This window comes from Dendrobates tinctorius, unplaced genomic scaffold (genome assembly GCF_039654945.1).
Source record: "Dendrobates tinctorius isolate UK_male_01 unplaced genomic scaffold, ASM3965494v1 ptg000005l, whole genome shotgun sequence".
In the NCBI taxonomy this organism is placed as follows: Eukaryota; Metazoa; Chordata; class Amphibia; order Anura; family Dendrobatidae; genus Dendrobates; species Dendrobates tinctorius.
Window position 1 is genome coordinate 8621385 of NW_027361673.1, and position 12337 is coordinate 8633721.

Here is a 12337-nt window from a genome sequence, read left to right on the forward strand (position 1 = left end):
TTCAATGTGGATGTTGCAGCCAAGCTTTCTGCAGGCAATTCATGGGAGGACCCAGATACTGCCCAGGTTTTAGACACCACCTTTGGGGTGGACAAGGACTTGTTCTGCGTATATTACAGTCACGTTTGTTTGGTAATACGGTTTATCGACTAGAGAACGCTCTGATGTCTAATAAACTCAGTCAAAGGTCTTGGAAACAATTCAGAAGGTGAATGAATATACCACCTGTCATAGGAGACAAGAGCCATCTACTTGGATGATATTCTCTCAGCTCTTATGTCTGCATAATCCAGCCCGAGCACTTGGAGAAAACCTAGAGGATGAATGGAGACACCTTTGAAGGCTTGTCAGCAATGTGGGTGGTTGAATAGAGACAAAACCTTTGGACCAAGAGATTTAAGATGGATAATGCTTACTATAATTCCCTTAACAGGTAAAAGGTACTTGACAGCCTGAAAAACTCAGCATAACATGGCTATATTCCAATTTTCAAATATACAGACCAAAGTACCACCAAAAGATGATTGTGATTTAAAACACTTAATATTGTGTATTCATGTGTCTCCTAATTATGGTATCAGACACGACAACAGATTTCACCCAATTAAGCGACATTGGCTTCCTATACCATTAAAACTCTGTATTTTACAGGGGTAGGGTCTGCAGGACTCCCATTGGGGGCTATGATGCGATTAGCATGGCTATTTATTTTATTGAATAAGATCACATAGATGTTGATTTACAGTTAGAACACTCAAGAGGTACAGTTGTGGTCAAAAGTATTGACACCCCTGCAATTCTGTCAGATAATACTCAGTTTCTTCCTGAAAATGATTGCAAACACAAATTCTTTGGTATTATTATCTTCATTTAATTTGTCTTAAATGAAAAAACACAAAAGAGAATGAAGCAAAAAGCAAAACATTGATCATTTCACACAAAACTCCAAAAATGGGCCAGACAAAAGTATTGGCACCCTCAGCCTAATACTTGGTTGCACAACCTTTAGCCAAAATAACTGCGACCAACCGCTTCCGGTAACCATCAATGAGTTTCTTACAATGCTCTGCTGGAATTTTAGACCATTCTTCTTTGGCAAACAGCTCCAGGTCCCTGATATTTGAAGGGTGCCTTCTCCAAACTGCCATTTTTAGATCTCTCCACAGATGTTCTATGGGATTCAGGTCTGGACTCATTGCTGGCCACCTTAGAAGTCTCCAGTGCTTTCTCTCAAACCATTTTCTAGTGCTTTTTGAAGTGTGTTTTGGGTCATTGTCCTGCTGGGAGACCCATGACCTCTGAGGTAGACCCAGCTTTCTCACACTGGGCCCTACATTATGCTGCAAAATTTGTTGGTAGTCTTCTGACTTTATAATGCCATGCACACGCTCAAGCAGTCCAGTGCCAGAGGCAGCAAAGCAACCCCAAAACATCAGGGAACCGCCGCCATTATTGAATGTAGGGACCGTGTTCTTTTCTTTGACTGCCTCTTTTTTTCTCCTGTAAACTCTATGTTGATGCCTTTGCCCAAAAAGCTCTACTTTTGTCTCATCTGACCAGAGAACATTCTTCCAAAACGTTTTAGGCTTTTTCAGGTAAGTTTTGGCAAACTCCAGCCTGGCTTTTTTATGTCTCGGGGTAAGAAGTGGGGTCTTCCTGGGTCTCCTACCATACAGTCCCTTTTCATTCAGATGCCGACAGATAGTACGGGTTGACACTGTTGTACCCTCGGACTGCAGGGCAGCTTGAACTTGTTTGGATGTTAGTCAAGGTTCTTTATCCAACATTCGCACAATCTTGCGTTGAAATCTCTTGTCAATTTTTCTTTTCCGTCCACATCTAGGGAGGTTTGCCACAGTACCATGGGCTTTAAACTTCTTGATGACACTGCGCACGGTAGACACAGGAACATTCAGGTCTTTGGAGATGGACTTGTAGCCTTGAGATTGCTCATGCTTCCTCACAATTTGGTTTCTCAAGTCCTCAGACAGTTCTTTGGTCTCCTTTCTTTTCTCCATGCTCAATGTGGACACAGGACAGAGGTTGAGTCAACTTTAATCCATGTCAACTGGCTGCAAGTGTGATTCAGTTATTGCCAACACCGGTTAGGTGCCACAGGTAAGTTACAGGTGCTGTTAATTACACAAATTGGAGAAGCATCACATGATTTTTCGAACAGTGCCAATATTTTTGTCCACCCTCTTTTTTATGTTTGGTGTGGAATTATATCCAATTTGGCTTTAGGACAATTCTTTTTGTGTTTTTTCATTTAAGACAAATTAAATGAAGATAATAATACCAAAGAATTTGTGTTTGCAATCATTTTCAGGAAGAAACTGAGTATTATCTGACAGAATTGCAGGGGTGTCAATACTTTTGGCCACAACTGTATACTAACACTCTCCTCAGTGTTATGTGTATGCAATGGTAATATAGCGTGTACACTGTAGATCTTACTTGGGCCATTTGCTCTAAAAATGGGTCAGCTATCCTTGCAGTAATAATTGTAGATGTAAGCTAATCATTCTGCATAGCCTTCAAAGAAAAGTAGCTTTTCTCAAGCTCTTATATTATCATCAGGTATTATCCTTAAAAGTTATTTGCAACCGACTTTGAGCCTCCATTGACATCCAGGCTGGCTTATCATTTGCCCATAAGTATTCAATACTTACTGTATGCCATACATTCAAAGTACATCTCATTATTGCTCCTAACAACTGATCAGACTATCCAGAGATACATTGTCCTGGAATCCCCTAGTATAGCTTCCTTAAAACTCAGCATGCTGAATTTTAGGCATAGCAATTTCAGGAACCATCTGAACTTGTTCAATTGAGACCTTTTCCAGGTTCAATAAAACAACAAAAGGCTTCATGGAAAATGTTAGTTCCTTGGTGGATGAATCCATAATTAAAATAGCGGTTTCGCAACTCCAAGTTAAGCTGAAGATTTTATCTTACATCATTATTATTTTGGTTTCATCCTATGAACATGCAATATATTCCAGCCTCAAAGCAACAGAAGGTAAACTTGACTAACTTTCTGGCTTCTTATCCTATTGTTAGGACACAAGATGGAAATATATACCAACAACTGGTTATAAACCTTCTGCACTTCTTAAAGTATCAAAAAGGTTGATGTCACAAATAGAGGTGGTAAGCCTGATCAAACATGTGATCAGTCAAGGTCAGGAATAAAATATCTCAGGCAACTGATCTGCCTGAATAGAGGCTTAAAAACTCTAGAGTGTTTACCAAACCAAGATGTTTTCCAAGACCACCCAGAGATGGGAATGGCTTCCTTCTATGATAAGCGAGTATACTCGTTGCTCGGGTGATCTCCGAGTGTCTTGGCATGCTCAGAGATTTAGTGTTTGTCGATGCAGCTGCATGATTTGCGGCTGCTAGACAGGCTTAATACATGTGGGGATTGCCTGTTTGTTATGAATTCCCCACATGTATTCAGCCTGTCTAGCAGCCGCAAATCATGCAGCTGCGTCAACAAACACTAAATCTCCGAGCGCGCCAAAATACTTGGGAGATCACCTGAGCAACGAGAATTCTCGCTCATCACTACTTCCTTCCAATATTTTACACCTTGTACAGAAGAACAATGGTCTGGCAGTAGATATAGTGTCAATCTCATGGTGTCTTACCTACGGTAGGTAAAATACATTAGGGTCTATTCTATTATAGCCATAATTCCATGTGGACTAAACAGAATATACTATATATATTATTTTTTTCATATTCATGCAGGTGAACCCGTAAAATCTATGTAGGCATGACAGGTCAGCTTCCTGTGAAAGTTCATATTATTCTATTGACATCCAAAGGTCTGTCTCATTGATTGATATATTTCTTAAATAAGCATACTTTCTACTAATAAGAGTTGTTCTAGAAACTCAGAAGCAAAACTGGATTCTTGATGATGAGTGGATAAAAAAATCACACTGGTGATAGAAATGTTAAACTTGTTATGCCTGTATGCCCCATGTTTGTGGTCTTGTTGTTGAGAAATAGTTATTTATTTCTGTATGCTTATTATTTCTTCCAAGCTCCTGGGTGTACGGTACCTGGAAGAAATCTCTGCCTCCTGTCTTCATTATCATACCACCTTCTCCTCTATCAGTATCAAAGGTATTATATAATCACACTATGGCAGGGCACGGGCGTGGAATCCAGGGGTCACCATTACACATCACAGGACATTGTGTCACTGATGGGAGGGGGGTATGATAATGAAGACAAGATGCAGAGATTTCTTCCAAGCACTGCACACCCTGGAGCCTGGAAGAAATCATTAGGATACAGAAATAAATAACGATTTATCATTGACCAGACTGCTGCAAATATGAGGCATACAGGTAGGATTAGTGTAACATTTCTATTACCTGTATGCCGATATTAATAAATTATTTACATCCCAGGTGGTGACAGATTCCCTTTAAATGAAAAGAGGTGTTACCAGTGTGAGACATTTTACTAACAAAGAACAATACAGAACTGAACTTTGTCTCCTTACAAACAAATTTGCTGCAGCTCTCACAGCTCCGCTGTATTGCAACATTGGCTGTCTGTGAGGTGGAAGCTGAAGCACTGAGATGACAGCAGCAGATTATGTCAGTTATAACTATATTCAGTTACATAATATGCAAATCTTTGTCCAGCCTAAAGTCTTTAACAGATTATTTACTTATAAGAAAAACATGGATTTCTCTGGAACAAGACATCATTTCGTAGATATCAAGGTACCATTTTTTTAGCTTCCTATGACCTTCATGCCCATATAGATGGGTTACAATGGTTAAATAAACTGACAGATTCTTTTTAAGAAGGTAGTTGAAGGAGAATACTATAACTCAATGCATTACCTATTGAAGGTAGACAACATCTTGGTAAATAATACAAAATGACTTTGTCTACTGAATTAAGTTGTATTACATGTAATAAAAGTGCAAGTTTATCTGCAAAATAGTCTAATTTGCATTTTGGAAGATGGCAGACAAGAGAATTTTGAAAGATTTGCTCATCTCTGCTAAGCACTAAGTGTGCTGAAAATGTGTATATTGTAGATGACGAAGTTCAGCTTCCAAGCTGCTCGTGGATCATGACAGCAGGCAGAGGGTGTGTATATTTTTCTACAGTTACACAGCAATGTAGAGATTAATGTATGCATAGAGCCGGAATGTTATGTTGGTAACTAAATAAACATTAAGGCTCGTTTATGAATAATGGTGTACCACTCAGTGCTCACTGACATAGCACATGCTGAATGATGAGTTTAGCCCAGCTACTGAGCTATGCCAGGCTGTACCGTGTGAAGTATAGATGTACTCTGCAGTCCATTTAAATCTAATTGGTGGGTGTACAAATATTAGGACCCCCCACTGATCTGCTGTTGGAAAGGATCATGGTGCTGGAGCTGTGCTGCATCATTTTCTGCTCTACATACCTGTAAAGCATCTACATACTAGTACTATAGTAGTCATCTATTGAGGTGAATGCGGCAACTCTGCTATGCCCAGCAGAGCAACTATTATATAGAAATAATCAATTGGTGGAGAGCAGAATGTGAGCCAGCACCAGGCAGGAAGGCCAGCACCAATGCACCTGAGTGAGGCAGTTCCTGAGACAACCGGTGTGATAGAACCCGGTGTAAGGGGTGCCAGCCAGAAGAAAGTGCAGCATAAAAGTCCAAAAACAAAGAAGGCAGCACTCACCATTCCGGGCGTTGATTATTTATTCACAAGCAAGTAAAAACATTGTGGTGCAAAGTCCTTGGACTCATGGAAGTACTTGCAGTGCAAAGCGGCCGTAGTCCTACGTTGTCTCCACTTTTTCTCTGGCACCTCAATGTTTTTACCTGCTTGTGAATAAAGAATCAACCTTCAAAATGGTGAGTGCTCCCTTCTTTCCTTTGGACTATTATATAGATATATGTGCTGCAGTCCTTGCCACACACCTTGGCCCCTTCACCGAGCGTGCTGGTGGATATATTTTTCAACCATTGCCAAGAATAATCTTAGTCTTGAAACCTGTTTTAAAAAAAACTCAGTAACCACCTGATCAGTTATCATATCTGTCTGTGTATTTCTAAATTAAGAGACTTTACTCATAAACTGTTAAACTAAAACTTATCACAACGGTAGTAGCGGGACAAGCGCGCCTATAACTGGACCTTAACACTGAATGACCCTTTTCTTCCTACTTTGAAACCAAGTAAAGTAGAAGAATGTAGATATGTCTTCAGCTTGTTTATGTTATAATGTCTACACATGAGACCATGATAAGCTTGTAAAAAGATAAAATGAAAATTCCAAATACTTCATTACAGCTGCTGCAGTCTATTCTGCTTGCCAAGTGTTCTAAGCAGTGAAGAGTAATTTTATTTTGGCCAGAGACAAAGAAAGAAAAGGAAGAAAAAACTTTTATAAAATTCATTTGCAATTGTCTTAAAAGTTGCAGTAAAAACATCATTCACTTTAGGGGGAAAAACCAATAAAATCAACGTAACATTTACCATAGCTTTTAACAGGTGGGCAACTTTCCCATATAAGAGCATTAGTCATTTTGATTAAAACAGACTCCAAACCTTAACCCAGTGTTTTAAGGAACTAATAATAGACACATACTGAATACATTCTGCACTTTCATGTATTATATATTTATGACTGGTCCAGGTTACATAAGCCAATAGCTGACCAAAGAGAATGTTTCAGCAGCACAGGTGTCTAAACACAGAGCTTAAAGGAATGTTCTTAACAACAGCATTTATGGCATATTCATGGGATACTCTGATTTATGATGATCCGACTTCAGGGATTTCAACTGATCTGAAACCAGTCATAGAAATAAAGGACCTCTGGGCACCAATTCAGCAGGTGAAAGATAGCCAAGCATGTCCATTGTTCTAATTCAAATATATGGACATTTTGGAAACAGCTTGCTCGAGAAGGGAAGGCAAGGATGAAGGAGTGCTTTCTTAGCACTAAGTTAGGGCTACTCTGAAAGTTTGGTCATGACAGAGGTCAGACAGCCAAACAATCCTATGTGCTACTACTACATCGCAGGTGAATGAGGTCACATTGTAACCCATAAGGTACCGAGACCACAACCAGCAAGTCACAAGAATTCAGACCCAGATGGAATTTTTGGGAGTTGCTGGTCACAGTTAAAGTACCCTATGGGTCAAAATGCCACCCTTTTATCCTGTAGCAACAGGATCCAGTCATTATTGATCGCATGATGTGTTGTAACCAAAGTCACTCTGAAGCCTGAGCTTTAGGCCGGGCTCACACTTGCGAGTGCAATGCGAGAAACTCGAGCGAGTCTCTCACTTCAGTACCCGGCACTGCCACCGGCGGTTTGGACTGGAGCATTTAGCTGCATAGAAAGAGATGCAACCGCACACTCCAGTCCCGAGTGCCGGCTGCAGTGCTGGGTATTGAGGCGAGAGACTCGCGTGAGTTTCTTGCATTGCACTCGCAAGTGTGACCCCGGCCTTAGGGTTTCAATTGAGGGTTCCAGTCATGGGGAGTGGTACTGGCTCTATTTTGGTCACCGCACCCCTCGCATTGACTGACAGCCAGTCCTAATGCTGAGCCAGTGTCAGTCAGTCCTGGGAGTATGGTTACAGCCGCTGCTCTCTAGACACAGAGAGGTGAGTGAAACCGCACCGCTGCTACCTCTGTTACTGAATGTAGCTGGGGAATATAAAGTTAATTTCCAGCTGGCGGCGGGTTCTAAATGCAGGTACTGGGCAGGTTCAGAATGCTAATAACATGCAGATTAATTCAATGTCTGTAAGTTAATAGTTTTTTTTCAAGTAACAGGTTTCCTTTAAAGAGCTTTTTTTTTCCTTTTCAAGACTCAACTTAATTTAAGTAAATGAAGATGAACTGCATCACCAGAACGCAGCATAAGAACAATAGCGTTGCTGATAAAAAATATACATTTTCTAATCCAGTATTACCACTTTTTGGCTTTAAAAACATTGACATAGATAATTATAACTAAAGCAAAGTAATATGTTTAAATTAAATACTATAAATGCAGCACATATATTAAAAACTGCTCCACAAAAAAATCATTTTTTTATGAATATTTGAACTTATGCTCACTTAAACCTTAAAAAAGTAAAAAAAAAAAAATATATATAGAAAGCATTCATTAAAAATGTCAATTCCATTCCATGAAAGAAATGTTATTTATTTCACCAAATCTGCGGAAATACCAGACAAGGGAGTTGTACAATCCTCCAGATCTTCTATTTATCAAAGGTTCCCCATGGCCTCTAGTAATACATATTTCATTAATGTTATAAGGAAAAACTCCCATCTTTGATAAGAGCAAAAATTCTCTGAATTTTATGGATAAGGAAACTAAAAATGTCTCATAATGTTAGGAATATCTCCCAGGTGAAAGAAAAATAACCCATAAATACACAGATCTAGTTCCATGTTTGAATCCGGAGTCCATCAGCATCTGACATCTTTAGTAAAGTGTCCCAACTTAAGCCTTGGCTTTTAGATACGTAACACTCATAGTCCATAAATCAATGACCATAAATGTGAACCTTCATAGTGGTTCCATTACTTTGAGGAGAACAATCTACAATGGGAAAAGTGGCATTACACTTTATGTCTGCTATAAGGCTTGTGACAGCCAAACATAAGCTGGTTTTACTGTTCTATTAGGAATGTTTATACCAACTTGTTTTTTAGTTCTCTTTTATGGGAACTGTATCAGTGACAGTGATTCAAGGTACCCTATAAAAAGTTACAGTTTTGGACAAGTAATGGGTAAGTATACCGTGTTGTGCCCGTGCCATATGATCTTTTCACGCTATTTTAACACACGCTATTTTAACACTTGCGATCAGGGCTATGCGTATTTTGGTCTCAAATTATAGAGTGGATCATCCCTGGCAATCAAAAGGGTTAAATCCATGAAATAAAATTCATTTAATAGCTGTGATCTATCTTACAACTATAGTAACTATAACAGATATCATTGTAAAAAGCAATGTTGACTTGTCCCGTGGAACCAATATTAAGAGAATTGATAAAAGATGCGCAATTCAGCATTTTCTATACGTGACTTTGTCAAAGACTCCAATACTATGAGTGAATTACAAAATGTACCGTCCATTCCGCATTATACATGTCTTGCAGAACCTGTACTATAATTTTTGACAGCATTTGAAAATAATTGCTCCAGAAAGCTAGGGAAGGCTGTGAAATCTGACAATTAGAAGATATATGCCTCATGATGGATCTTTATGGGCTCAAACAGCAGGGTGTGAATGTTTCAATCCACCCTTCATTTGCCCTTCAGTGACTCATTCTACAGAACTATTAACCATTTTCCATCATAGACATATTTCCAAGTTTGATATATCTATATACCTTTCTGCATCTTTTCCTGAAGAAAATGTCACAAATTCACTCCCCCTTTATTATCGTTCCACGGTTCTTAAGTAACGCATGGCTGTAGACCAAGTGATTATAAAAGGGAATTACCTGTCATTAGCATATGCTTGTAAAGGACGTGGCATTTCTGTAACATTATGCACAACATGCAATATAGGAACATCATGTTTTCTTAGAGGAGAGGCGAATGATTGTTCCGCTCAGTGTGTACACTGTTTGCCTATTGCTACAGCTGTTGAAATAGATAATTTACAAGCTCAGAGTGCCTGGTGTATAATAGTGCTGTTAAGTATGACACTGCGTGGCACAATTGGCTCATGGAAGCCTTTCAAAGTGAATACTTTCAACTTAATCTCTGAAGATTGCACCGAAGCAATGACTTAACCATGACATTCATTTATCAAATGCTACAGTTGATTAAGAAAAAAAATGTATATATAAATATATACATATATATGTATATCTGAAGAATGTTTCATATTGCATAGACGTCTCATATATATATATATATATATATATATATAATTGCATACATGGTTATTTAGGTTGAAAAATGACCTAGGTCCATCAAGTTCAGCTTTTCTCCATCAATTATACATTTTTTGTCTCTATATAGTGAAGAAAACATCCAGCCCTTTTTTAAAAACAGTCATAGTGACTGCCTCTTATGGTGGAGCATTCCAGAGTCTGACTGCTCTTACTGTGAAGAATACTTATATATATATATATATATATATATATATATATATACACACGTGTATACATATATATATATATATTCTTATATTATATCTACCTTCACTATATAGTGACAAAAAATGCATAATTTATGGAGAAAGGCTGAACTTGATGGACCTAGGTCATTTTTCAACCTAAATAACCATGTATGTAATTATATATATATATATATATATATATATATATATCATACACACAAACAAACACAAGATTTATGTAACATGCTTCAAATTTATCAAGGTACTGAATACATTGTATTCCCATATTAATAGCCTTGTCTACTATTATTAAGAAAAGGTCAAGCAGGACGGAATCTATCACCTATAATGTTTTATACATATCACCTTAGTAAACCAGGTACTTTCACATTATAATAATGACATATAGGCATGACAGTGAATCAGTACTATGCGCCTTCCTTCCTTCTGCGTTCCATGTAACTAAGTGGCAGAGACGATTCTACAAATATTTTGGAGACTTGATGTAAACTATGGAATCGACACATGTCATACATACATTCTGTTTATAGCAGCTAGGCATGATATCAAGGCTTCCCACGCTGTTAGAAAATAACTTTTGCATTGACTTTATTTATGTTAATTTTATTACATTGTAACGTACCAGTAACTGTTTCAAGCAGCCCTGTTCTTTCTTTTTTTTTTTTTTTTTTACTGTGGTTCCTAATTTTTTTTTCTGCACAAATACATCACTGTTCACCATATGTTGCTTATTGAGTGAAAACATGACCACGCTTCATATAATGAAGTTCTGTTTTTCATACAAAACACATATTTTCAGCATCAAAGTCATACGAAGAGGGAATGTTTGGGAAACAAGTTAAAAAATGATTACTTTCTAGGGTTATGGACACTTGAAACATGGTAATAGACAATCAGAGCCTAATTTGGGTTCCTTGTATGCGGGGGAGCGGTGTGCTACAGAATGCCTGTATTGCTACATGACATCTCCTAGTGCAGAGTCTTGAGTGATATAGTGCTAGACTACAGCTCATAACTGGCAGCAGAAAATTACAGCATGTTGTCTACAAGCAGGTACAGAACCATTCTCTTGAGCTAGTTCAGAACTAACATGAAACCAAACTCCTTCCAAGCACATTATATAAAAAGCAGTGAGCCCTCTAAGGACTTATTAGAACAAGTAAGGTATTTTAGGACTGTGCTTGTAACCAGTTTCTTAAAGGAACTCAATTCCTTCGCAACACTATATAGTGAGCGCAGGGAACAGAAGGCAATTAACAAATGACACATTAAACTGGGACAACTTTTTCCAACTTAGGGTTAAACATGATGTAGACTAAGTTCATTGAGACAGCTGAATGGAATGACTGCGGAATAATGCCTCCTTAGGAGCTAAAGGAGAAGATGAGCATTAGAATTGTGCAAGGCAGAGAATATATTATGCATATGTCAAAACAGACAAGTTGAAACACAATAAGGGAAAGGCACTTACCAAAATACATAATGTTTCTCATTCCAATCACAACCCTGCTGCTGTGTATTCTGCATTAACTCCAGCACAAGCCTGTCATGGGAAGCAGGGAGATCTCATTCTTCAATGGGTGAAAATGAACCCAGCACTGCAACCGTGATGATGATGAGTGCTTCTTGTGTTTAGGATGAGTGTTGTGCTGCACAGCCTTATCCCTGTTCCAATCCCCTCTCATCTAGCACTTACTCTGCCTGCACACTGCACTGCCCATTCTTACAGTAATCTGACTCCTCCTTGTGATGTCCTTGCCTTGCATGTGACATCAGTCCTATGAGTACTACGCAAGGATTTTCCTCGCTTTGCATTCACATGCTCATTGCCAAGAGTTGTGATAAAATTCTGAATAGATAAAACAAGTTGGATAGGAAAAATGTATACATATATTGATACGTCTCATCAACCTTGTTCTTGTTTTCCAGCGTTATTATTTTTTTCTCCCTATTCTAGACAATGCAAGGGCTGATCTGCTGGGAATGTAGACAAGGGAAAGTTGATAAGATAAATAATGCAATTAGGTGATAGCAGCATTGCACAATAGAAGCAATTGTAATAATTGTTATGTGGAATGATCCATGAGTTAGTGATTTATTGATTGGTTATCTTTTTCATAGAGCACCGTGCTTGCTTTCTCTCGCATTGCCTTTTATGCATTTTGAT

General features: G+C 38.4%; 1 protein-coding gene across 3 annotated transcripts in view; it reads right to left on the bottom strand.

Moving 5' to 3' along the window:
* ZNF385D (zinc finger protein 385D) overlaps positions 1–11906 on the bottom strand; it is a 615949-nt gene extending 604043 nt beyond the window's left edge. Inside the window, exon 1 of one of the 3 annotated variants that reach the window (XM_073568247.1) lies at positions 11642–11906. In XM_073568247.1, coding sequence (XP_073424348.1) covers positions 11642–11697 — 56 coding nt within the window. In that variant the 5' untranslated portion in view covers positions 11698–11906. The remainder of the gene's footprint in view (positions 1–11641) is intronic. The other 2 variants (XM_073568257.1, XM_073568267.1) reach the window with 2 other exon arrangements.
* Between the last annotated feature and the right edge of the window lie 431 nt (positions 11907–12337).